This window comes from Zingiber officinale, chromosome 3B (assembly GCF_018446385.1).
Source record: "Zingiber officinale cultivar Zhangliang chromosome 3B, Zo_v1.1, whole genome shotgun sequence".
NCBI classification, from domain to species: Eukaryota; Viridiplantae; Streptophyta; class Magnoliopsida; order Zingiberales; family Zingiberaceae; genus Zingiber; species Zingiber officinale.
Genome location: NC_055991.1, coordinates 13,751,599 through 13,779,207, shown reverse-complemented (window position 1 = coordinate 13,779,207; position 27,609 = coordinate 13,751,599). Strand labels below are relative to the sequence as shown.

Below are 27,609 nucleotides of genomic sequence, written 5' to 3'. Positions count from 1 at the left end.
ATATAGCACTTGTAAAACAGATTAAAGAGTTAGTAAAAACAATTCCCATGTTAACACTCCCACTTGATGTTGACTACTTAGTCATCGAAACAGATGGATGTGAAACAGGATGAGGAGGAATTTTATTTAGAAAAACATCCAAGTATGACCCTAAAACTACATAAACGTTATGCAGATATGCCTCTGGAAAATTTCAAGAAAAATGACATCTTACCTCGTTAGATTTTGAAATATTAGCAGTTATTTATTGTCTAGAAGTCTTCCGATTATTCATTTGTAATAAGCAAGAAATCACCATTCGAAAATAAATTTAATTTAATTTAATTCAATTTAATTTAATTCAGTGCAATTTAATTTAATTTTAATTTAATGTAATTTTAATTTAATGTAATTTTAATTTAATTTTAATTTTAATTTTAATTTAAACTTTGATTTTACTTTAAATTTAATTTTAATTTTACTTTAATTTAAATTTTATTTTAATTTTATTTTAATTTAAATTTAATGTAAATTTATATTTATATTTATATTTAATTTTAATTTAATTTTGGTCCTTAGTCATCTCACCCGATCTAAGTTTTCAATTAGGGAATCCTATAATTTTTGTGAGATAAGTCAAGTTCAATTTAAATGTTTGGTTTAACTTTGTGTTAGATTTAAGTTTAGCTTTGGGCTTAACAAACAGACATTATTTGGATAACTTCTGGGTGATGGTGAGTCACTTGGGCATTATTAGAGTAACCATACCTTCGAGGTTTTCCAAATAGTCCTGAACTTAATACAAAACCTTGGTCTAACTAGTTAGGATCCATAAGGGGTAGTTTCAGTTAGTTCCACTCTGCTAAATGCATCAAGTCGAAGTCATATCTTCCTAGACATGCATAGACTGAGTTTCTCTAACCTACTATCATCCAAAACTTCAGTACCGTAGGTAAGTTAAACTTTGTCCCTTTTTAAGCTAATCCTAATTACCTTGTCGTGTATGTTATTTTTGGAGGCGCCAGTTATTCTGAAGTCTCTACCTAAATTATTGATTTTCCTTTTAAGATTTTTAATTAGTAATTTAAATTTAAGTTTTTAATTTTTGAATTAATTAAATTAGTTATATTTTCCTTCTTTAAAGGAGTGTATTTAATATTTATATTTTCTTTCAATTTTAATTTTATTAAGTTAATTGAATTATCTTTCCTTAATAGCTTATTTTTAATATTTAAGTTTTTATTAATTTTTAAATTTGAATTAATTAAATTGTTTGAATTATATTTCTTTATAGGTTTAAACCTTTTATTAACTATTAATTTTGAATTTTCTTGATTATCTTTGTTTAATATGTTATCTTTAACATTTAATTTTAAGTTTGTTAAATTTAGTTTTGATTTTATCAAAGTATTTGATTTTATCCTTATATTTTCTTTACATTTTAAGTTGATATGATTAGTTGAATTTAATAGATTAGTCTTATCTTTAAAATTTATTTTTTTATTAATTAAATTATCTTGGGTTTGGATAGAATTTTCTAAATTGATATTGTCTAGATTATTAAATAATTTATTAAGAAATTTATTAATTTTATCTAGATCAATATTGACCTTGTCATCATTATCATTTGAATTTTCAGATTTATTTAAGTTTAAATTTGAATTTTTTATATTTAACTCTTCTGAATTTGTTAATTTGTTTAAATTTTTGTGTAAAGTAATATTTTTAGTATTATTAGTTGAATTTGTTTTAGAGGTAGAGTCATTCAACTTGATTTGGTTATCATTTGAATTTTTAGGATTATTAATTATTTTTAGATTTTCTAAATTAATTAGATTTGTTTTATCAGATAATATCCTAGGGGTATTTTTGCATGTATTGTCAAATACATTATTTTCACGTATATTTTCAGAAATATCCAAATTAACATGCATATTTTTTAAACTATTATTAGCAGGGGTATTTTGGTAAATATTACTAACCTTGAGCGCAACCCCTAATTCAGTAGGCTTCTTCGTTGGATCTGACTCGAGTCTAGATTTGATTTTGACTTGATCGTCTAACTCCAACGACTTCTCGTGAAGCTTGGTCAAGCAGGTCCAAAAGTCGTGGTCATCCTTGACCTTTTCTATCATGCAAGTAACTTTGTTAGGTAATAAATCTGAAACTAACTTTATTACCTTTTGGTTTGCTTCCAAGTTTTTTTTTGATCTTCTTAGTGGCATGCCACCATCGAAGTCGTTCGTGAGGATAAAAGTTTCCATCTGCATCCTCCACAGATCGAATTCATGTCTCTTGTACATCTCATATGGAGGTGGTTTGTGAATGCTTCGTCCTTCGACATGAGTCATTAAGCACTAAAGATGGAAAACAAAAAAGAAGTGCCAAGACTTGGTCTTAGATTAGCAGTGTTGGAGAAAAAATATAGTATTTCACTAATTTTGAAAAAAATAATAAAATATTAATAAAAAAATATTATTTAAAATTTTGGTAAATGCGATCTTTTGTTAATACTAGCCAACGGTGAAAAGATGACAATGAATTTTTGAAAAATAACGAAAGGCGTAAGGATATTTTTTAAACACGAACAATATCTATTTTTCTTTTTAAAAAGAACCCCCCTTGCTCGATTGGTGGTTGCACCAATTCAGAGTGGTACCTGCTCTGATACCACTTGTTGGATCATGGAAGTCGCTAGGAGGTGAATAACGATCGAAAATTCGTAGTGAGTACACAGCGGAAAATAAAAATCACAACGCTAACACGAACCAGTTTTACTTGGTTCGCAGCCTTCGTCAACTCCTACTCCAAGGCCCACACTCGTTGAGTGCTTCCATTGGGCAATTCACTAGCAGTTCGAAAATTGTTTACAAATGAAAGTACAAGAACTCGTTTAAAAAAGCAAATATACTGACAACAAATAGAAATAACTTGAGCCGGAAGTTGTCGGAGAAGCGTCGTCGCATCGCAAGAGCAAAGCGCAATAGAGCATTCGTAGGAAGCAGTTATTGTTCGTAACTCTGGAGGAAGGCTCCTTTTATAGGAGTGCTCCGAGCGCCCTGATCCCTTTCGAGCGCTCGAACCATGACGTAGGCTCGGCCAATCAGTGCCCTCCATATCTACGATGGGATAACTTTTGCCTCCTGGGAGCTCGGACCACCATTTTTCAGAAATTCCTTTTCCTGTAAGAAAATATTAGTCCGAGATGAAATAAAGATAAAACTACCCTGTAAAATAAAAGTTAGCACAAATATAATAAAATAGGGTAATGATTAAATTCCGTCTCATCGAGACCAGAATCTAGTCACGATCTCAACTTAGATTCCCGAAATGGTTCTAAGTTGGATTAACGCCTAAGTTGCCTAACTGGGAACGCGTCCTCACCAAGTCACTCCTCTCTAGTGACTTACCTTAACTTACCTGTCAGACATCTGGTCAGCCCGTCGACCCGTCTGGACTTCGTGTTAGCTATCCGGTCAGCCCGTTGATCTAGCTGGACTTCGTGCCAGACATCCGGTCACTCCGTCGACCTGTCTGGACTTCGTGCCAGCTATCCGGTCAGCCCGTCGACCTAGCTGGGCTTCTTGCCAGCTATCCAGTCAGTCCGTCGACCTAGCTGGACTTGGTGCCATCTATCCGGTCGGCCCGTCGACCTAGCTGGGCTTCTCCTACACACTTAGTCAAAATGTTGCATCACAACGAAACTAACTTAACCTACTTTATCATTCATCAAAACCTGAGTTAGACCGTTAGTGCTAACCCCACTAACATAAAGAAGATACCTAGATTTTCATCTAAGTTTTTCTAACTTTAAAACATTTGGTAAGCTAAAAATAATCCTACATTGCCCTTTCTTTCTAAGAAAATGTCAAAATCCCAACTTGACATTTCTTTTGCCTTTACCCTTATTGTGCTAATTTAATTAAGTTCATATCTTTAAATTTTGACACATTTTACTCTTCCAAAGAGTAATCATTTAAACTTTTTTTTTCAAGGTGTAAGACTACCTTGAAAATGCCCCAAAGTGTCAATTTCACCAAGGTTGGATTAACTACTCTTTCAATTAGAGTTGACACTCTCTAAACTTATCTAGGGTATAGAGAACACACTCTTAGGAACCCAAAATTTATTGGTGCTTCTTGGGTGCTCTAGGTACTCACTAGGGATACTCTCTCTAGTTACCTTTTTAATGAGCTTCCTAGGCTTCTTAGAAGCCTTGGTCTTGTTTGACTCCTCTAGGTCAACTCTAGGGATAACTTTCTTTCTGTCATTCTTAGTGACTTTCTTAGGCTTCTTAAAAGCCTTAGTCACATTGGTCTTTTCAAGGTTAACTCTAAGGATGACTTCTTTTGAAACCTTGACTTGACCTCTAGATCTAGGGTTAGTTCCATAACTATATAGAACTCTATGATAAGAAAGGGCACCCTTCTTGGCTTGAGGTTTGTATCCCAAACCTCTCCTATCATTGGATGACTCTTGCCTTTCTAACTCTAGGCTATGTTCATTTGACCCCTTAAGAATACTTCCCATTCTTTTTAGGGTCTTTTCAAATCTATCAAGTCTTGACCTCATGCCTTGGTTTTCCATCCTTAAATTCTTGGATGTGGATTTTTCTAGATTTCCTTTGGCATTTTTATCTTTAGGCCTATATCTAAAATCCTTAGAATTCTTACCCAAGTGTGGTTTTGGCATGATACACTACATATTTTTCTTTAATCTTATCATGCTTCCTATTTTCATAATACATAGCATTAAAGTGATAAAAATTACTTCTAGCATGGAATTGCTTCAATAAATGATACTTTGGGTATGCTCTTAGAGCTCTCCTTTAATTGAGCTTCCTTCTTGACTCTTGGTCAATCTCCACCTCCTTGAACATTGACTTCGATAATGTTCCTTTTGACTACACAAGAAGAACACAATGTGCTCCTTACCCTTCCGTATCACGGGGCTTACCTTCCTTGGTTTTTCCTTAGCCTTTGGTGCCACTTGACTTTCTTCTTGGTTAACTTTGGACACTTACTTTTATAGTGCCCTCTTTCTCTACACTCAAAGTATATAATGTGTATACATTCACATGTAGGGATAACACTTGATCACCCATTTGATTTTTCTTGACTTGTGGAGGTGGCACCATCTTCCTCTCCATTTGACTCGGAAGTAGAAGCTACTTCTTGCTCCGGTGTCAATGAGTGATGCTCCCCCTTGATCATTGAGGTGGGGGCCTCTTCAATTTCTTCATCCTCGGATGTTGAGTATCCTTCAACCTCCGAATTCTCGTGAACATCAAATAAAGAGTACGCCCTTTGTCTTTGTCTTTGTCTTTGTCTTTGCACTCTCTTGAGGACGAATCTTTTTCAATCTCATCTTCTTTGGATGTTAAGCATCTCTCAACTTCTGAATCCTCTTCCTCTTGATCCAATAAATCTCTCATTAGATTCTTTTTGATTTGGTATAATGGAGGGATCTTCATGAATCTTTGTTTCTCCAAAGCCCCTTGGCATTTTTATACTCTCTAATTTTTCTCGTTACGTTGCTTGGCAATAAATTAACTAAAATTTTGGTTACATTCTCATTTGCCTCGCATCTTTGAATTTGTTCATCACTCTATTTGCTTCTTTTGATGAGTTTGTCTTTACTATCACTTGGAGCTTCAAAACCCTCCATTAGAGCAAACCATTGCTCTATCTCTATCATGAAGAAATTTTTTATCCTTAATTTCTAAAGATCGAAGCTTGATGATATGAATGGTGGAAGCGCTCGAGTATCATATCCGAGTCCATCATGAAAATCCATCTTGAGGTTAAGCTCCCTTGATAAAATCTTTGACTTGTTGAAATTAGGACTTCAACTTCTTCTTTCTCTAGCTCTTTGCCCTTTCCGACGATGAGTCTGGTGAATAGCGGCCTCACTTTAATACCACTTGGTAGGACATTTTGGGAACTAAAGGGGGGTGAATAGCTCGTCTCACTTCATTGATGATGATTTATAGCGAAAAACATGAAGCGAAGCTCCACCAATGCTGACATTGGGATTTACTTAGTATTCACCTCAAGATGAGGTGACTAATCCAAGGATCCGCACTCGAGCACATTCTTCACTATAAAAACAACTCATTCTCGAAACAATTTGAAGGTGGAGAAACCTCATACAAACTCACATACAACAAGAAGAAAAGGAAAAGCTAATATAAATAAAATCTTACAAGATTTACAATAATAAACCCTAGTTTGCTCTCTTCTTGTTTGGAAGCGCCTCTTGATGCTTGGAAATGTAGTAATACTTTGCTTTAAGAACCTTCAAGAACTGACGGTAAGTGTTGGAGAAGAATTGATGAAGAGTTGTTGCGTTTGAACCTCGTTGTCACCTTTATACTTCGCGATTTAGGGCTTCCAACAGATTGAGCTTACTCCCCAATCAATTGTCACGTAAGATCTAGCTAATCCCAGTCGTTCAAAGCTCGTAACCTACATAACGGTCATATCCCAATCGATCAACTGATCAATTGGGGCATCTAGATTGATCAACTGATCAGTCCAGATATCTTCTGTGCTCTTGTAGAAGACCTCGGAATCAATTGACCAATTGATTTCAACTGCCTAGCGTCATAGTGAGAAAACTAGCTTCAAATCGATTAGAGTATCTCAATTGATCGGTTGATTAATTGGAAAGCACATTGTGCTCTCACGATTTCCCCCCAATCGATCTATTGAGCTCCTCGTGTCAAAAACACTGCCCAATCGATTAACTGATCAATTGACACATCTCTCAATCGATCAACTGATTGATTGAGCAACCCTAACTTGCTTTACTTAAGTCTAAGGTTCTCACACCCAACATCTAGTCAACCATGACCTGTTGGGTCTTTCTCGTGCATCTGGTCAATCTTGATTTACTAGGACTTCATCACCAAATGTTTGGTCAATCTTTTGACCCACTTAAACTTTTCTCCCCGTGCCAAGTGTCCGGTCATTAGGACTTTTCACCTAACTTCACTCACCAGGTCTTTTCTCACTTCCTACCTTTACTTGTTAGGGCTTTTCACCTGGCTTCACTTACGAGGACTTTTCTCAATGTCTAGCTTTACTCGCTAGGATTTTCCAACTATCTGACTTCATTCACTGAGACTTTCCAACTGCATAGCTTCACTCACCAGGTCTTTTCCCACTTTCTACCTTTACTTGTTAGGGCTTTTCACCTGACTTCACTTACCAGGACTTTTCTCACTGCCTAGCTTTACTCACTAGGATTTTTCAACTGCCTGACTTTATTCACTGAGACTTTCCAACTGCATAGCTTCATTTACCAAGACTTTTTAATATGTCTGACTTCACTCATCAGGACTTTTCACACTAATAGCTCAGTCAATACCGACTCACTTGAATTTCCATCTTCAGCCAACCTTCCGTTTGGTCTTGCCCTTACCTAACCTCCCGTTAGAACTTTCCAGTTAAGTATCTGGTCAACCTTAATTTACTTGGCTCTTTTGGTAAACCTTTGACAGTCAATCTCATATATGAACAATTGTACCTACAATTTCTATATATTGTCAAACATCAAAACTCAAAAACCATGACTCAAGCTTGAGTTAACTCAAGCTTAGTCAACTTGGTCAACTTGGGTCGAAAAATTGCACTAACACCTCTAGGCGGCTAGGGCCCGGACATGAATGCAAAGTGTGAACCCCAACCTAAACATGCCTTGACTCGAAGGGAGAAGTTGTAACACTTATCCTCAAGGCTATAGTTTGGCTAAGTGGCCAAAAAGAACTGGCCACAACTTATTGGTTCCCTGACTCATTCGGAGGCACTGGGATTTGAACAAGTGTTGGAGAAGACAGGCTTGAGGGGCTAGTAGGAGTCCTTGGCGAGCATCGCCTCTTCCTCGAAACCCTAGATGGGCATTCTCAACTCTTCAAAAGGAGTCAATTCTGCAACTTCCAGTAATTCCCTGATTGCTGTTTGAGGGGTCACCTTTGGTGAAGCCTTGGGTGAAGGTGGCATTGTTAGGACCCTTGGTGGTCGGCTAGGGGAAGGGGGGGGGGGTGAATAACCCCTTTAAAAAAATAAACAAAAATACCTTCTTCAGACTTATAACTTAAATAAAATGAATACTTGCATAAACAAAATAAGAGATAAACTAAAAAGATGAGGCTCACAGATTTACTTAGTTACAACCGAGGATGTTGTTAATCTAAGGAAGTAGAATCGCAGTAAGAATCTCCTTCAGGCGGAGAAGCCTCTTACATCAATAAATGCATATAAAAGAAGTTAAACAAAAACTAAAGCGCACAAGTGTTGTTTCTTTGTATTTCACGTTGTTGTTTAGCTTTGGGAGTAAAGCTGCTTATATAGTCTTGCTCGGGACGCCTGGAAGGGTTCCAAGTGCTTGGAAGGGGATACAACTTTATCCCCTTCATAATGGATCGCGGTCAAACGTGATCCGGATAGAATTCGATTCCAGATGCCCGAAAGGGTTACAGGCGCCAGGAGTTCGGGCGCCCGGACTAGGAAAGTCAACCAAGTTGACTTTTTCTAGTCCGAGCCTTCCGCTCCGATTTCGCTCGCCTTGGTCCAGGTCTTCCTCTCCGGTTCCTCTTGCTCGGGTGATCTCGGCCATCCGGAATAGGGATTACTTGAACCCAACTTCCGGCCTTCTCGAGCAAGCTTCTGCTCTTGCTTCTCGTCCCTCAGAAACGTCGTGCGCCTCATTCTCGTCCGCCCGCGTACTCTTCCACAGTACCTCGTCCCTCAGACACAGTGAATCCGTCGACTCTCTCCCATGCCGTCCTTCTCTCTAGCTGCGTCTTTTGCTCGATATCCTGTGCTCCTAAGTTCCTGCACACTTAGACACATGATTAAACACAATAGGATCTAATCTAACTGGTTTGATTACATCAAAATAATCTTGGTGTACCAACAGGCGTTGCTTCGCCCTCGAGCACTACCTCGTCCATGGTAAGGTCCACAATCTCTATGCCACACACCTCCAGCTCAATCTCAGTCAACTTCACTATTTCATTCATAAATGCCTTCAACATGGTAGCAGATGCAAAAAGAATAATACATTTTTAGTTAAATATGAAAACTTGTGAAAATTAAAGGCCTTACCAAATAAAGCTTTGAAGGGAGTCTGTATGGGGCTTAGCTCGAACGTATGCAACAACCCATTCTTAAGTAGAAGGTCATTGTTGAACTTGAAATCCAACAGTTTCTGTGATACACTAAAATAGCCACTCTAAGTGGTAATCTTTCAGAGTGGGAGGTGTGGCCAATTTTCATTGCCATTGAGTCAACCAAGATATCAGACTCGGGGGTTTGATGAAGGAAAATTAGGGTTTTTATCCCTTGTGTGATGACGAGAGCTTCTTAATAAGGCTGAGCCCTACTCCAGATGAAAAGAAGAATACCCTGTCCTCTATCTTCTTTGGATAAAAAAAAATGAAAGATCCAGGGAGATTAAGGAATTCGATACAACCAGAATAAGATGGCTACTCTAGTTAGAATTTGGAAGGAATTTAGGCCTGACTATGACAAGGAGATGCAAAATATTGTGACACTTAAGTAAAACATGTCGAAATAGGAAAACACAACCCACTCAAAAAATGGCTTCTGAAGAAGGTCATGAAACAAGAGGAGAACAATCAAATCGGTTGTTACCATGTGGAAGTCTTATCAGATGGTCAAGTGAAATCCCGTATGCAATTTTTAATTGATCTAAGGCATCATCGGTGAAACTAGATTCAACTGACCTATACCAAGAGCAGAAGATGATTCCCTAGTAATTAGGATGGACGTTACGTAACTACAAAGGCTTTAACTAGAAAATATCTAATCGGAACCAAGATCAACAAGAAAGAATTGAGTGACCTATTAAACAAGGAGAGAATCCATCAACTTACTGAACAAGAAGTTACTGAAAGTTTGAAGAGGATGAAGATAAAGAATGGTGGATGCAGAAGTAGTGAGTGCAAGGTTAGACGTAAGGGCATTCTTATCTAATTTAATATGTCCCGACTTGATCAATTAAGGTTGTTAGATAATTGCTATTAGATAGGTGAGACAAATTTTTAACCATAGGATCAAGCGCATGAAACAAATCAAATCAAGTAATCATTACCATGGTGAAAGACGCTTAGTCTACTTTATTGTGGGTCACATCACATTAATGTGATATAATGTCGAAGACACACTGATGCATTTTGGGCTCAGGAATCGAGGTAGATGCACAGACAACATGTTCAAATAGAGTGATTGCATTTAAAAATATACTGACTGAGGTGTGCCGACATTTAATGTGTAATCTCTTTAGAAATATGCAAGGGGTCTATCACATGAGCAGTCAAAGTAGTTGAAATCATCCCATTGTCACACAATAGTCAGTCGGACTCCTACCTTATTCGATTAAACTTGAATGAGAGACTTATGATTCAGGGGTAGTCAGAGAGTACCATGTGGATAAGAGACGTTGGTGACCTTGCAGAGGTGGCGGTTCAGGCTAAGGGAATATTGAGTTGACTTCATCTTCCTAGCAACCTTGACTTTTTGACACCATGACTCCTTGGTGCCCATGAATTCGTGGCGCCCTGACTCTTTGGCAGTTCAAGTAAAGAAAAAACTGAGTCAACCTTATCTTTCTAGCAACTTCGACTCCTTGGCATCCTCAATTTCTTAGCGCCTTGACTCTATGACGCTCCCAACTCTTTGACACCTCATCTCTTTGGGCGCTCGTCTTCTTGATAGCTTAATGCAGAATCTCAAATTATTTCAGAAAAAAGATAGCAATCACATAAATATAAGATTATTTCATAAAAAAGGATAATAATCATATAAATCTGATATTATTTTCATAAAAATATAATAATCACACAAATTTAAAATTATTTCAGAAAAAAATAACAATGTGAATATTAGGACAAGAGAAAAATGTCAACTATCATCCTATAAAAGATGATCATGTGGCAAAAGGTGATTCGCCCCCAGCGTCACCGCCGACCCGTCTCTAGGTCAATACGGAGGAGGTAAATCACGGGTGGCTACTAGTTATTAGTGCAAATGGTCAAGACATGGGAGAGATTATCCTCAATCACGCCGAGTTTTGACTCCAAAACCTTATATGATAATACTCCATATCTTAACTATCGCACCACTCCGAGGGAACATCCTATAAAAGATAATCAGCCCCTACGGGCAGAGATGCGCATGAACACACAAATCCTGAACACTTTTTCATTTTATTCTTGTTATTTCGTTGAAAACTTACTTAAGTGTCAAACTAACTGTACTGATAATCCCTGATCGTAATTGTAATTTTTTTCTTTTACCTTCTTTTATCCGGGCTAATCTACCTGTCAATCCTCATTATTATTCGGCGATTGACGATTCGTTGTCGGATCGAATGTGACTTTATTTAATTTTTTATTAATAATTAATCTAACCAATTAAAAATACTAGTTTCTACGGGAGCTGAAGAGCTAGTGTTGTGTTCTATTATGAATGGCAAAATGTAGCGTTTTACAATTTTACAATACGGAGGGTTAAAATGAAAATTGATAAAGTACGGAGGCAATTTATTAGAATCTCTTGCGAAATCACATTAGGGTTTTCTGGACTTCTATCTCGCCGGAGGCTGGCACCTTCTCCTTTCCAACTCCTGGTTGCTAGGTTTCGATCGCGCCATGGGAAGAGAGCCGCAGCAGGTCTCCTACACGGTGGAGCAACTCGTATCCGTGAACCCGTACAACCCTGACATCCTTACCGAACTCGAGAACTATGTTAACGAGCAGGTAATTTGACACTGAGAAGTAAATCACCTCCGATCACTATGTGTTTTTCTATAAGAAGGCAGAATTTATGAATGCTTCTACTAGCATGACTTGATTGGAGTTTTTTCCTTGCTTCATAAGTGCACAACGGAAAGTTAAACTTTGGGAGGATTGGTATAGCAAGACTTAGTGACTCTTCTCCAAGAAATAGTGGAAAACTAAAGTTTTGCATTTTTGACATGGCGTTTTCATATACCTTCTTATTTTTTTTTTTACTTTAGTTCGGTCATTGTGTCATGTTTTCTATTAATCTCTTAACTCATTCTCTCTAGGTTTCATCTCAAACGTACAGTTTGGATGCTAATCTTTGCCTTCTCCGACTTTATCAGGTGATGTGCTTCCATGCCTTTTTTTCTTGAAGGCATTCCCTAGCTTTTTTTTTTTTAAAAAAAAATTATCTTCTCTAATTTGTATTATTTTGTGCAGTTTGATCCTACTCGATTAAGTATTGCAATTGTAGTTAGAATTTTGATCAAGGTATAGTTTGTATGGTGAAGAAAGTAAAGTTTATGAAATTAAAATTGATTATTTTTTTCTTTCATGGAACGTGTATTATCTTTCCTTGTATTTGCAGGCGCTTATGGCTATGCCAGCCCCAGATTTTAGCCTTTGTCTCTTCCTTATTCCTGAGCCAGTGGTACTTTTCCTACAGTCCTCAATTTGTTATTTAGTTCTAGCTCAATAAGTTGAACATAAATATGTAAACCATGTACTGTTGCATCATCTGCTATTATATTCATTCTCCCAAAGGGGTAATGATTGGAATAGCATAGATGTTCTACGAATGTTAGTGTTACAATTGTGAGGGATTTAAACAGTCTGATTTTCCTCAATGGCTTTCTTCATAATTTTTTCGGTTCTTTTCAAGGAAAAAAATGCTTCTGGTTAGTGGTTATTATTTGTTGTTACTGTATCTTTGTTTTGAGTCTTTTTGTAGTTAAAGATGTTTATTATTCAGATAGTAATGTACTAGTTTTGCATGGGAAATTCACTAGGCAAATCAAATTTAGTAAAGGAAGAGGCTTAAGTGCCCTATTGAAATCTTATCCTATGTGCCCGTTCGTGTTTCAAAGGAAACACCCAAGAAGTTTGTGAATTGACTCTGATTTATATTCTATTTAATTTATTATGGCCTGCTGCTGTGCTCTTTAGGTTATTGTCTAAAATACTTCCAATTTCTAGATTCTGCTGCTCACTATTTGGGTAGTACTTCCTTCAGGATACATGTCAAATGTGTTATAACATTTGTATTCATGTGACATTTTACATTTTCTCTTCAGCAAGCAGATGAACAAATCAAGACACTGATTGTCCTTTCTCACTATCTAGAAGTATGTATCTTTTATTTTTCACCTTTCAATGCCCTCCAGGTTAGCTATCAGTTTTATCAGTTTAGTGACATATTTGCAGACTGCAAGGTTTCGTCAGTTTTGGGATGAAGCAGCAAAGAACCACAGCTTACTTGAAGTTGTTCCTGGTAAAAAGAGAATTCTTTGAAATTATTATTTCTTTAAACTGGCAGTTTCAAAGAATCTTGAGCTTTTGGCACTTATCACCTTTTACATTAGCTATATATAGCTAATGTTGATGGCTACATTGCTAATCACGTGCATGACTATGGTATTAGCTTTTTGTTAGATGATCACAAGAACCTTCTGTTATAGCTAGGATTGGTTTCCATCAAGGAAGAGCTGAACAATGTAGAGATGACTGTTATACAACTGTAAGGGAATAAATTTTTCTGTCTCACTAAACCAATCAAATCAAGATTCAGACAAACTGAAAATTATAGATTAGCAGAACTTAATTTCTGTTTTTTTTAAAACTCTGAATAGGCCCTAAAGTCACAGTTGGAGTTTGATATGTCTATTGAAGTTTTTGGTTGCAAGTCTCTCCTCATACCTTTCTTAGTTTTACATTTTTCACCCATTATCTTGAGCTGATGAGGATGTAAGTGTGAAACAGAATCCTTTATTAGAATTTAGAAAGAAAATAAGTTAAAAGCGCTGGACTTTATTTAGATAAATACAAGACAACATGAAGGTTGTATCATCATATCTTATTTCACCTGCTATAATATGGGCTAAAGGTCACCCATATGAAAAATATTGGGAATATGTAGTGAGAAACATACCCACTGTGCCATGTGGCAAATCAGAGGGACTCTGTTTGCACCAAAACAAGAAAACAAGAATGGTACATGCCTACATCATTCATATCTTATCGTGCTTACTACCTGTTTGCTAAAGGTCACCCATGTTAGAAAATATTGAGAATTTGTAGTGAGAAATATACCAATTGGACCATGCTGCTGATAAGTTGTATTTCTACAATCAGCTTCTTATTTGATCATGTACCATGGGCTTTGTTGTAAGCTTGCCTTGGCTAGAGAAAGGTGAAAAAAGAACACAAAGCTATTCATTTTGAGAAGTTACTATAAAGTAACATACAATTGATTATTCTTTTAGATTTTAAGCTTTCTCCAAGGAATAAAAATTGTCTGGTTTCTTTAGACACATTTTCCTTCATGTGAAGATATCTACAGATCTTATGGACACTTCTCTGGTGCAGGTTTTGAGCAAGCAATCCAAGCTTATGCAATCCATGTCCTCTCCTTGTCTTACCAAAAAGTGCCAAGGCCTGTACTTGCAGAGGTAACATTGTCTTTCAGCTACATCCATTTTTTTTTTCTGCTTATTCTTAGGAAAAATTGGCCTAATTTTGGTGGCTCATCAATGTCTGCTGTTGTGCTGTCTTATGCTACTAGGCATCAAATCCAATTTGTTAATAGTAAAATGACTGAGCAGGGTCATCTGAGAGTGGATTATTACTCTTAAACCTTAGATGGGTGAGCTAATTGTTTGGTTCATAACAAATCTGGTGAGCTAATTGTTTGGTTCATAACAAATCTAGCTGAAGCATAAATTTTGTAACAAATATACGCACATGGCCAGTGTAGCCATCTGTATTATTGCTGTTAAGATCTATTCTTGTATTTTGATGTGTGCATCACCCCTTTTCACTGAAATGTGGTATCAAAGGGGAAAACCTAGTCATACTCTCTCTTTGTAAGCATGTTACGGTAATTAATATTTGTGAAAATAACAAGTATAATGCTTATTGGGAGTCATATTGGCATAACATGTTGAACAAGAATTGCTTGAAAAGGATTAATACTGATTCGGAGACCAAGTAAGCATGACAAAATCAGAACTATAAAAATTTCAGTAAAGTTTGGACAAAGCAAAACTATAATATAGATATATACTAATTGGGCACTATGTACATGGTCACATGATGATTATTAACAGGAAATATGCAACAAGTTATAATTGTTTTTTGCATAGATTTGTCATAAAATTGTGTTTTGGCTATATTTGTTAAAATCATAGTATTTGAGACTAGATTTAGCAATTGACCCACATCACTTGGGGATTTAATGTTATAATTGCTTAGTTAACTTAAGGCTACATTTATGATGATTTAAATTGTAGATTCAATATGCTAAACAATTTATAAACTATGTGCCTATATTTAAATAATTAGTCCTTACCAGTTCTTGGATAATCTATAATCATGCAGCAATTATAAGTGAAGTAAGAAACTAGTAAGTCTTGTTGTGACGCTCTTCTCTAAAAAAAATATCAAAAGTCTGTTCCACTTCTCCCTACATGGCAATTCCCTTATCTAACTCCTTGGGTTCTATTGAGGTTCCTCGACAATAAGAATTCTTAGCCATTCTGCCTCTAGGCTTCTCTTGAAAGATTATCAAGATACAAAGAAACTACAAAAATGCGAAAAGAAACGTAAGATAAATTATATGTATTGTCACAAATATTGTAAAACACTCCTGTTTATCCTGTATGCTAGATTTGCAATTAATTGCCTTCAATTTCATAGAGCAATTGACATAGCTCTCTGCTATGTCTCGGTTGAGTACCAGTGCCCTGATTACTCGATAAACTGAATGTTCTTTGTCAATTTTGTTTAACTTCACAATACAAAGATTAAATATTTTCAAGATTTTATTGATTTGAGACATACTATAATTTCCTTTAAGTTTTGAAGATTGCAATTCTGAAATACTGTTGTTAATCCCATTTTTTTACATGAGATTTATATATGTTTGTGAGATTTTAATTAAGATTCATTTGTTAACATATCATCAACTCTATGGTTGGTAGCAATTGTATCATCTGTTAGTTGTCTGAATTTTATGCATTAACTTTAAAAAATGTCTTTATCTTTTTTTAGTTGTTAAGTTAAATTGATGAGGTTGCAATCCCACATTTATCCTATATGAATTCCAAGCCATTATGAAGCGCTTATCTACATTGAAAAAAAAACTTTGAATATTTTAAATGTGCTTATGGGATGTGGTCAATGTAAAGTTTGAGCGGTTAGAAGCTACAAAATACTTATTAAATCGTTAGTGCCACTTAAAAATATTTCACCTAGAGTAGTTGTTAATACAAATATCATAAACTCTTCTTTCCATTTCGTACATCCAATGTACTCTACGGATAGAGGAATACGTAGAGTTGAACATACTAAAATAAGAAATTGAAAGATTTCTCTGAAATGGTTCATTTATAAATTTCCTGAAAAGTCTTCTCTCCATTGGAACAATAGGGTCATTATGTTTATTACTAAACTTCTTGAAGAGATAAATTGAACCAAGCTTTATCCTTTTAGTTAGAGGTTAAATCGATTATCAGAAGAAGAATTAGGTCAAAAATTATGATACATTTGGGAAAAATTCTTGTAGAATCGAGAATGAAGTTTAAAAATGAAACACTACATTTTATTGAATTGAGAATGAAGTTTTCATTCTTTTGACACTACATTTTATTGGTTTTGCAAGCCACGGCTATTATAAAAGTGGCTTTCACCTGATTCTGTTTAATTTGGATTTAACAAACAATAAACGGCATAAAAAATTATTCCATATTTTCAATTTTTTCATAAGATTTGTAACAATTGTTGCAAATGCCACAGTATACTTGTTAATATGCCAACTAATTCACTTTAAACTCCATTGAAGCCCCATCAATATGTATCCATCCATATTAGTCGCGATAAATTTCCTGCAAATAAATAGCTTGATTGGGATTTCAAACTGTGAAGTGGCCATGACTAACATGCTGTCATTTCTACCCACTTTTTGCTTATTTTGTAACGTTGGAAGACTTGTTTGCTTAGTTTGCTTTTAAGGACCTAATACCTTAGATCAAGTCCAGTTATTTTATTAAGTTTAAATTTTGGCCAACTATTCTCAAGCATCAGGAGCTCAATACAACTTCCATGAATTTGTCTTAGCAATGATGCTCAAAGCTAATTCTTTTAAATTCCTTGGGTTAAAAGTGCATGATACCATCATCCTCTTTGATTATAGAGTATTTTGATGACCTTTCTTAATGACCTTAACATTTCATCATTACTTTTTTGTATGAATAATGGACTGTGATCATGCCAATTAGGTGAGTCCTTTTGTGTATGATGTCATTGCTAACCTCCTAATGTTGATAACTTGTTCAGTAGTTTATGACTGTGATTGCATCCCTTGATTTAATGTGGCATCACTCTCCACGTAACCATTCATAGATCAAACGCTCGTGTCTAGAAAGAGCGTTGTAGCTTCATAAGTTTGTTGCTTTAATTGTCATCTGACTCAACTCTTTTTTCCATTGCTCGAACAGACCATTAACATTGAAGGTCTTTCACTGGACAAGTTCATAGAGTACCATGTGGCTAACAGTGGTTGGGTGCTAGAGAAAGGTACTGGTCGATCACAATTGATAGTCCTACCACGCAATGAGTTCAACCACCCAGGGCTAAAGAAGAACTCATCAGATGGCATGCCATTCGAGCACATCACTCGCATCTTCCCCGTTCTCAGCTGAAATATTAAGGTTTTGATTACCTTTAAGGAATCTTCATGTTCAAGTGTTTGCCTACTTAGTGATTCTTACAGGACTTCATTAGACTCATGGAACTTTTTTGTTTAATTTTATTTCTATCTATGTCCGCGCTTGAAGATTCAAAGTTCCTGATCTTTCCTTTTACATTTTGATTGCTGATAACAAATTTTTAAGGGGAAAAAAACTGGAAACAGAATTGAGTTTAATTTCATTCTTAACAAGTGATCTTCTGCTACTTTTTTCTAGTGTTAGTAACCTCTGATTTGTTAGTGAAGAAAGGGGAATCCATTCACCTTCAGGTCTGGTGTCTCAGTCATATCCCATCACTCGGTCAAATCTCAATCAGACCTATTAATCTCGGAGGACGGATCCTCTGGTCCGCAAATTGTGAACCAGAGGATGGTCTACTTTTTTAGACCATTGATTTGGATGGACCCCACCTATTTAAAGATGGAGTCTATCCAAATCAAGGGTTTTCATGCAATGGACCATCCCTTGGTCCACAATTTGCGGACCAAAGGATCCCTACTGTTAATCTCGGACAATCTTTGTGCACCATGAGGGTTCAGCAAACAGATGAATTGACCCTTGTGTACCTTCTTGGCCAGTTATACACTTCAGCTTAGGAGGTCCAGGACCTTGGCATAGCTGGGTTTGTTGTTAAAGCAAAAGGGAAGTGGAATTTGTTGGTGAAGAAAAAGGAAGTCATTCAATTTTTTTTTTAACTAACACTAGGTATCTAGCTCCTTGAGTAAACTAATTTTGGCGATGACCGATTCAATCTCACAGAAGTAGAAGTTTTTTTGTCGGCCATCATCTAAATTTGGAAGTACTCGTAGTGGGCGGTCTAACAGTTTAACATCTAAGATTTGTCATTCCATTAGAGGAAAATATCTTATAGTGTGTTGTAGTTGAGAATCATACTGTATGTATTTGGGAGATTGTATGAATGCTCTACCGCATTATTGCCCGGGGAGCTAGTAGATATGTTATTTTTTTAGTTATCATCATGTATTTAGTTTACGTCGATTAATTTTGGTATGGCTGGTCTAGTCCTATAGAAATTTTCTACTAGCTATTAGGATAAATTGGGAAGCACTACTAGCATGTGGTCCATCAGCTCAATGTTTTTAGGTTAATGAACAAAATTTATTCCTTAATCCGTCAAAGTTGGGATTCTATTTTTAGATATCTAAAAAAAAAAAACTGAAAGAGCAGTGTACCTTGGGGGCTAGTAGACATGTTAGTTGAATCTACGTTTGCGTAGCTGGATTGTCATTGTCTACCTCAACTTAGAGGGTCTATCACTTCAGCACATCTCATCTACACCTCTTGACCGGCCTTGGCCAAAGTTTCTCCACCTCAATTAGAGCCTACTGAGTTAGTAGTGCCTGATTGCTTTGGGTGAACACTGCATTGCCTCTCTGGTTAAGCCTCTTCTGAGTATGTCCTTCAATTGTAATGTCATTTGTGAGAACACAATCGGGCAAGGAGCTAAAAAAATGAGAAAACAATGCTTCCTTTATAGTTGGGTTAATCACATAATTTTGATGTGTTGATAATATGTTTAATGTTAATGTGTTGGTAATATGTTTTAAGTTAAGTCTTTTCTATATTTTGATGTGTATCAAATGTGTAGACTTGGGTAATGCATATGGAATTCGTGAAACTTATTGATTTGATGAAATAGAGTCGTGGTCTTAGCAATTGTGGAGATCGTGAACTCGATGATTCAGTGACTTAGATCAAGGAATGAGGGGTTTTTAGAGGTGTTCGTTAGACTTGTGAGCATGGATTTGATAGGTTGTACTAGCTCAAGAAATTCAATGTGCTTGATGGCTCAATGACCTTTAGATTAACCAGTGATGAAGCTTGAGGAGTTTGGTGGACTCAGGGCATAAGCCGAGGTTGGGTGGTGGTGCAAGCTCAAAGATTTCATTGTCTTTGATTTTTTGACAACTTAGATTAAGGGAGTTGAAGACTCATAAATGAAGCAAATGATGATTTCGCTTACCTGAACGTTCCTCATCGTCGGCCTTACAATGAGATGAAGGGAGGTAAATATTGTATTGAACGATCTTTAGGTGTGAGGATATTTATTCCTTAATGAATCCCGCGGGAATCAACTCTTGTCCAATGAAGTAATTTTGCCACCTGAATACTCAGTGTAGGCGAGTTGAAGACTCGTATAATGATATCGTGAGAGAGAACACAATCTGTGAGTTTTTTCCTTACTGAATCTCATTGTAATTATGTGTCTACCTGCTTAGGGTTATGCTACTAAGAGAGTTTGAGTTCAAGCTTTCAATGTTTGTCTAATCCTTCAGAAATTTTTAAGCAAATGAGTACCTTTATCACAACAAATGGAGAATGTGGATACTGAATTTTAGGTGCTCAAAAGCTTTCCAATAGCTTACAAATAAGAATTTTAACAGTTACTCTTCAACTACCTCTACTCGATTAGAAAAGGTCTCTAATAGACTAGAATATCAAATGTAGTCATTAGAAGCCTATTGCTCTATTTAGCGGTCAATTATAAATTGATAGTATGATTTATCTCCCTTCATATAATCTGAGGACGGACTGTGAAGGACGTTTAGGATGAGCGTAATCATCTTTTACCATTATTCTTATCACAAAAATGTTATATTGTTCCAAGTCAACCACAATGCGAATCAATTAGATAGATTCAGCTGGTCTCTTAGAGTTTTTTGGTTGCCTAGTAACTGTAAGGGATTGTCCAAGATCAAAAAGAGAATATCATTGAAATATGATACTCCTTTTGTGATTGTGCTTAACCATAGCAAGTCAATGCAAAGTAAATGTATGCGGATCACAGTTAATCTCTTACAAATTTGAGCATAATGAAAATCAATACAAACACAGTTCTGTGGAGACGAACCCTCTGTTTTCACAACAAAGGAAGAATTTTTTGTTTTAAACTTAAATAAATTGCTCCATCAGTTCAATATATAATATAACAGGTTTAGCGTAGAAGCATAATTAGGAGAATGGTAATCATTATTAAGGTTCTTAATTCAAACGTGTTTAGTTATTAGGACATGATTCGATTATCCATGCATTTGTTCACATTTTGGACATTGGCACTGCTTGCTCCTGGAACTGCTCCTCTGTGACACCTGCAATCAATCAAAGAAGTGATTCAGTATCGTCGGTGGGTCTCACGATAAAATATAAGCAGAGGGTAGATAAAGAAGAGAGAAGAAGTAGATTGGTTGCCTTTGGCCATGGCCGCCGTAGAGCTGATCCCTCCTTGAACCGTCTTCAGCACCCTGTCGTAATAATTGGCCCCCGACCACTTCTGGTGCTCCAACGTCTCCACCTTCTTCTTCCTCTCCTCCCTCTGGATCCTCTCCAGATACGCCAGCATCCCCCTCCTGGCGAAATCCTTCGCGAAGGTGTCCGCCACCAGCGCGTCGGCGTGGAACCCGGCGAGCGTTATGAACTGCCAGCAGAAGCCGAGGCGCGCGATGGTCGGGATGAACTCTCCCACGGCCTCGTCTGTCATCCCGGAGGCGTCCCAGTTGAAGGAGGGCGAGAGGTTGTAGGCCAGCATCATCTCCGGGTGCGCCGCCTTCACCCCCTCCGCCAACGCCGCGCACTCCGCCACGTCAGGCCGCGACGTCTCCACCCATATCAGGTCGGCGTGCGGCGAGAAGGCGCGCCCCCGGACGACCGCTGCCTCCACCGAGCCTTGGAAACGGTAGAAGCCCTCTCTGGTCCTAGGCAGGTCCCAGTCCCAGAACAAGCCCTCGAGTCCCAGTTGGGTCTCCGCCATTTTTCTCCTCCTCTCGATATTGGAGTCGTCGTGCTTCTTCGCCCATTCGCCGAGCCTCCGCTGCTTCTCTCCTTCGCCGATGCTCAGGCTCCGGATGCCTTCCACGACGCACTCCGAAAAAGTCCTCAATTTCGCCGCCGAGATCCACTCGTTCTCGATGGCTTCTAGCTCCGGGCCGCTCTTGCCGGCCGCCGTTGCCTCCGCCAAAACGCCGGCCAAGCTCCGGCCCTGCAGGTTGGGATTGGTGCAGCCGAGGATGAACGGGTGGTCTCGAGAGTCAACGTTGGTTTGGATCAAGTTGGCGGCGACGGCGTCGGTCCTCGCGATCAGGACCGTCGCCACGCCCATGACGTCGAACTGAAGCCGCGCGGCGACGAGACGGTCGATGTGCTCGGAGACGGAGACGAGGACCTTCCCGGCCATGTGGCCGCACTTCTTGGTGACGGACGACTGGTCCTCGATGTGCACGCCGGCGGCGCCGCGCTCCACGAAGAGCTTGCAGAGCTTGACGGTGGTCGTGACGCCGCCGAATCCGGTGTCGCCGTCTGCGATGATCGGCCGCAGGTAGTCGACGTAGGGCGTGCTGGCCCGGGCGGCGCGGGGCAAGCTCATGCGTGCCTCGCGCTGCTTGCGGTCGTGGAACTGCTGGGCGAGGAAGAGGTGGGCGACCTTGTTGGGCACGGTGTCGTAGGGGTAGTCGGCGAGGTCGGGGCCAGGCTCGTTGGTGGAGGTGTGGGTGGAGGAGCACTGCCAGCCGGAGACGTAGATTGAATCGAGGTACTTGGCCATCATGGTGACCTGCACCGGGTCAAGGGCGCCGAAGGTGCAGGAGGCGCTGCCGCGGGCCTGGTGCGACTTCAGGGTGCGCCATAACTTCTCGGCGAGCGCGCCGGAGGCGTAGCTCTGCCGGAGGGTGCCGCGGAGGGAGACGACGTCGCGGGCGGAGTAGGGGCGGCGGGTGAGCTTGAACCGCTCGGTGCTCCACCACGCCTCCACCTCCGCCACTTCCGCCTCGAACCGCCTCTCTTCCTCCATTATCTGTCATTATTATTATTATTATTTTTCTTTTTTTTTTTGGGAAAAAATATATCAAAAAATTTGATGCTCTCATAGATTTGATCAACGCATTCAAAAGAAAAATAATCGTATTAAAGAGGCAGTGCGATATATATAGTTACCAAAGAAGGAGCTGAAAAGGATGGAGCCATGAGGGAGAGAGCAGTGAAGTTGCCTTGAAAAAGCTCTTCTTCTGTTTGATTTCCATCTCAATCTCTGTATGTATATATAACAAGAAAATAACTACATTTTACTGAACTGCCCAGGTAGATTTTCATAATACCAAAATCTAGTTACTCCATTGCCATTATCTCTCAAAATTTTCTCAATTTACACGTTCGGAATTCAGATATATAGATATATTAAAGAGTTTTTGAGGAGTAAATTGATTTTGAGCCGGAGGAATTTGTAATTCTCCAAGTCCATCAGTCAATTTTATCCGAAATATACAATGTGATTTTAATATTATAAAAGTTTAGTACGAGAAATAAGAAATCTCTAAACCTAATTCAATGAAATGCTGATGAGGCAAATTGGATCAAACCATATCCAAAAGGAATTGTTAAATCTCGAAACCTGACTCAATGAAATGCTGATGACGCAAAATGGATCAAATCATATCCAAAAGGAAGAAATCGTTGAATCTCTAAACCTGATTCAATGAAATGCTGATGAGGCAAATTGGATCGAATCATATCCAAAAGAAATTGTTAAAAAAAAAAATAGACAAAAAATGCATGTGTTTTTCGGTTATAGCAGTTGCGTGCGGGATGGAAGCTGCAATCCAGTTTGTCCGGTCCTCAGTTGCATGCCGTATCCAAATTCGAATACATAAATGGAACAACGCATGCAAAACCACAAGTTGTTAATTCCGTTCTCTTCCCTTGTCTCTAGTTTTCCTTCAGCACCTTTTATACAATTTTAACGGCATAATAAAAAAAAATCTGTAAATATGCATTTTTTTTTTGTTTATGATCTACTAATGGAATAAATATTTTTAGCATTTTTTGACGTTGGATCTTATCCATAGATGGATGACTCATGGTTGAGGACAAATAGCAAAGAGTATCCTATAATCAAGAATGAATACTACAATTAAGGATGAGTATTCCGACCTTTGAGTATATATAAATTATACTTCGAATTTACTCGATTGATAGATGAACTAGAAGGTAGATCACCTTTGAGATTGATTGGATAAAATCATATAACCACATAATCATTAGAACAATACAATACACTATTACATGGTAGATAATTTAATACAACTAAGTTTTGATTTATACACAGTTTGCATGGCTAGAGGTAAGCTACAAGGACAGATGTTAAGTTTTGGTTGATATATTTTAAAATTCCTAAATTAGAATTAATGAATCTCACATAATGTGAAAAATTATAAAGTAGTTGACTTCTTTTTTGTCGCCTAATTAATTTAATAATATATATATATTAACAGATTATGCTAAATTCATAGAACTGATTGTGATAAAACTTCCACCGCATTTTTCATTTTTTTTAAAAATTACAATAACACAACTCTTTACAATCAAAGTTGTCCGCTGATTACATTATTAGACTGAAGGATCGAACAAACGAAACAGCATTTGGGGAGAAAAGTTTATTATATTTTAAATACATGTTCAAAATACAAAAAAACAGGGAGGTGCATGCAAATATTATTGGTGCAAACAAGGCATGGCTCAAGAAAACCAACAAGGTGCTGTTAAATTCTTATGCCACCAAATTTGCTAGACGAGATGCTCCTTCAAAACTTGATTATGTCAGACAATCCAATAGGTTGTCGGAGATTTTATGGAGTATTAATTGAATTTAAATTATATTGAATTAAATTTAATTTATTGTAGAAATGACTTGAACGGATAATCTCAGGCTGTCAGTAGAGGCTGGTTTCTGTTCCGAGTCGAAGAATTACCGAGCAAGAAGATCGGCTCAGCCACTAGTCTGTGTTACCGAGCGGGTGGATCGACCGAGCAGAGGGCAGATCGGCCGAGATGAGGTCGGGTCGGTCGGTCGGGTCGGTTGGTCGGTCGGTCGGTCGGTCAGATCGGTCAATCGGTCGGTCGGATCAGTCGGTCGGCCGGTCAGGTCGGTCGGCCGAGTCGGTCGGTCGGGTCGGTCGGTCGGCCGATCGGGTCGGTCGGTCGGCCGATCGGGTCGGTCAAGCAGCAGAGCAGGTCTTGACAGAAAGGAAGACCAGGTCTGTTTAGAGCAGAATGACCGGGTCTGTTTAGAGCAGATTTGCAAAACAGAAGACCAGGTCTGCAGAACAGTCTCGACAGAACAGTAAAGTCGGGCAAAATCCCGACTGGGCAAGCTAACAGAGGTCTGCAAGTAGTAATTTCCTTGAAACAGATTCGCTCCTCCCTCCGACTATGTTTCGAGGCTTATTTGGGACCATAGACAAGTTGGCTACTGTTATTGCTTCCTTGTTTTGTGCACCAGAGTTGTATTTTTTTGTCTCAGGGGAAAAAAAAGAGATAGAAAAGAATGAACCACCACAAAAAAAAATAGTTGACTGCCAGGAACAACTTCAAATCTTGGCTATACTGGCAAAATGAATGATTGAATGACTGAATGGCGATTAACCTACTTAATAAATGAGACTAGGTTATCTCATGATGAGAAAGTAAGAGTAAAGTAATTATAAAAATCACCTGCTCTTCTATGGTTCTGTGTTTGAAATAACTCATTTTGAACTTTCTTCAGTTGTTGAAGTAAGTTCTCTCTTTCTTCAACTATGCTAGTGTGCTCATTAATTTCAGAAGCTAGAAAAGCTTGCTTCTCCAAAGTTACTCCCATGCCTTCAATCCGAGAAAGAAAGTATGAGAAATCAAGAACATTATGGACTGCAATTTTGCTATAAACCCTGCACATTTGCCAGGAAATAGTAGAAGAAAATTCACCTCTTTCATATAACTCCTCTCGGCGATTAATAGTTTCTGTTCAAGCTCTGAAACTTGATTTGATCCACAAGAGATTTATTAGTCAGCTCCGCTTTAAGATTTTCCATGTGGATGTTCATCATGATTTCCTTGGTCTTGTATTCACTTAATTGTCCTTCAAGGTTCATTATTATTGCTTCAACTTCCTTTATCTCCATTCTATGCCTTTCAGTAAGCTTATTTTTCTCTTTCGAGGAGGTAGTTATCTGTTAGAGAAAGACATGTATTTGATAAAAATATTAACTTTTGTGGCACTTCACAAAATTAAACTGAATGTCGATTAGCATATATTCTGGCAAAATGCAGCACAATCTTCTCATATGCAAATAGCAACCTGTAGTTGAAGCATCTCCGTATCAGAGTTAAGCTGCTGCTTGAGAGCCTCCATTTCTTTCTCAGTGATGACAGAATCAAATTTAATGTTTAATGCACCAATTGTAAACCTGTGTGCTGTCAAATCCTGAGACAGACTGAAATTTCCCCTGGTTAAATTCTTATTTACAGTTTTGGATTCATAGATTTCTCTGCAGCTGCTCAATAAGTTCTTCCACATTCTCAATAAATCTTAAATTTAATTAGGCAAAAGTCCTAATTACGATTAGGCAGATGAAAAATTTTAGGGGGTGATAACCCTAGGTTTTAGGGGATGGTAACCCTAGGTGAAGAAAAGTCATAGCTGCGGTTAGGTAAAGGGAAAACCCTAGGGAGCGGTAACCCTAAGTCCTAGGGGGTGGTAACCCTATGTGGAAAGTCTTAGTGGGTCGAAGACTTCAGGCAAAAATCCTAGAGTCAGGGACTCTAGGTTGATAAAGATCTGGTGTCACGAACTGGGTGGAAGACTGGACAGGTCGTGGAGCGGGCGTTCAGCATGAAGACCGGAAGCTTCGGACGCTAAGCAAAAGTCCAGTTAGTCTGGTGGATCAATCGACAACAGGTAAATTCTCTTGAGTGGAATAGGTGAGGATGCATTCCTCGGTGAGGGAACAGTAGGCGTCGGTTCGACCTAGGATTTTTGAAGGAAATCTAAAGTCAGAATTGGACAGTCCGATGACTGTCAACTTATTTGTTTGATATTATTTTCTATTTGTCTAACTCTGTTTTGCAGGAAACTAACAATTTTGCAGGGTCAGACTTAGCCTTGATCGGTCGACCGAACCCCAGTACAACTGGATCATATTTCCATATTACAGACCAGGTTTGATCGAGGGATCGGTCGACCGAACCTAAGGATCGGCCGACCGAACTGAGGATAAGGGTTGACCTTATCGAAGCCGGGATGATCAGATCGGATGAGGAGGAGATCATCTGATCGGTCGACCGAACCTGGGGATCGGTCGACCGAACTAAGGATAAGGGTTGACCTAATCGAAGCCGGGATGATCGGATCGGATGAGGAGGAGATTATCTGATTGGTTGACCGAACATGGGGATCGGTCGACGGATCGGTCGATCGATCCACTTCTGATCAAATCTAATCCAGAGTTTCGAGGATCTGGATCAGATCTAAAGAGGCTATAAAAGGAGCCTCGGGCAGCACTTCGAGAACAACCAAAAATAGAACAACTTGTGCTCCAGTGTGCTGCTCCAAACGCCTCAACAACGCTCTACTGTTCCGACATTCAACGGCTACTTCCATCATCTTTTGTATTGTTAGTATAATCTTTACAGTTCAATACTTGTACTTGTAACTGAATACTTGTAAAGGATTTTCGAACTTATAATGATTGCCCACCGTAAGCGATCAACGATCGCGGGTTTTGGAGTAGGAGTCGCCACAGGCTCCGAACCAAGTAAAAGAAACAGTGTTAGCGTTTGTTTCTCTTTATTCCGCTGCATATTCTGTGTTTTTTGAAACAAACGAAATAGCCATGAGCACTATTCGCCCCCCCCCTCTAGCGCTTTCGATCCAACAGTGTTTGCTCGTGTTGCTGCTCAAAACAAGCCTAAAGATGACCTACTACCAGTATCTGTTACCATGTTGCAAGACATGTGGTAGCAACAAAAAGTATGATGGGCAGTCGGGTAGATCCTAACTGCTGATATAATGCCACGATGTTTATCTAATAC

General features: G+C 38.3%; 2 protein-coding genes across 2 annotated transcripts; one reads left to right on the top strand and one right to left on the bottom strand.

Moving 5' to 3' along the window:
* The first annotated feature begins 11,557 nt into the window (after window positions 1–11,557).
* Window positions 11,558–17,848, top strand: LOC122055949 (eukaryotic translation initiation factor 3 subunit K-like). The gene is made up of 8 exons (XM_042617651.1): window positions 11,558–11,764; window positions 12,076–12,132; window positions 12,230–12,280; window positions 12,378–12,440; window positions 13,084–13,134; window positions 13,214–13,280; window positions 14,375–14,457; window positions 17,503–17,848. The coding sequence occupies exons 1-8, from the start codon at window positions 11,657–11,659 to the stop codon at window positions 17,704–17,706; spliced, it is 684 nt and encodes a 227-aa protein (XP_042473585.1). The 5' UTR covers window positions 11,558–11,656; the 3' UTR covers window positions 17,707–17,848.
* A 2,697-nt stretch (window positions 17,849–20,545) lies between these two features.
* On the bottom strand, window positions 20,546–22,760 carry LOC121968089 (isocitrate lyase-like). The gene is made up of 3 exons (XM_042518594.1): window positions 22,702–22,760; window positions 20,965–22,561; window positions 20,546–20,864 (listed from the first exon to the last, which is right to left on the bottom strand). The coding sequence occupies exons 1-3, from the start codon at window positions 22,729–22,731 to the stop codon at window positions 20,812–20,814; spliced, it is 1,680 nt and encodes a 559-aa protein (XP_042374528.1). The 5' UTR covers window positions 22,732–22,760; the 3' UTR covers window positions 20,546–20,811.
* Window positions 22,761–27,609: the final 4,849 nt, after the last annotated feature.

Coding starts and splice junctions, on each gene's coding strand:
- LOC122055949 (XM_042617651.1), top strand. CDS start 11,657: ATGGGAAGAGAGCCGCAGCAGGTCTCCTACACGGTGGAGCAACTCGTA. Junction 11,765..12,075: donor AGAACTATGTTAACGAGCAG/GTAATTTGACAC, acceptor CATTCTCTCTAG/GTTTCATCTCAAACGTACAG. Junction 13,135..13,213: donor TCCTTTCTCACTATCTAGAA/GTATGTATCTTT, acceptor ACATATTTGCAG/ACTGCAAGGTTTCGTCAGTT.
- LOC121968089 (XM_042518594.1), bottom strand. CDS start 22,731: ATGGCTCCATCCTTTTCAGCTCCTTCTTTG. Junction 22,562..22,701: donor CCTTTTCAGCTCCTTCTTTG/GTAACTATATAT, acceptor TAATAATGACAG/ATAATGGAGGAAGAGAGGCG. Junction 20,865..20,964: donor TACGGCGGCCATGGCCAAAG/GCAACCAATCTA, acceptor GATTGATTGCAG/GTGTCACAGAGGAGCAGTTC.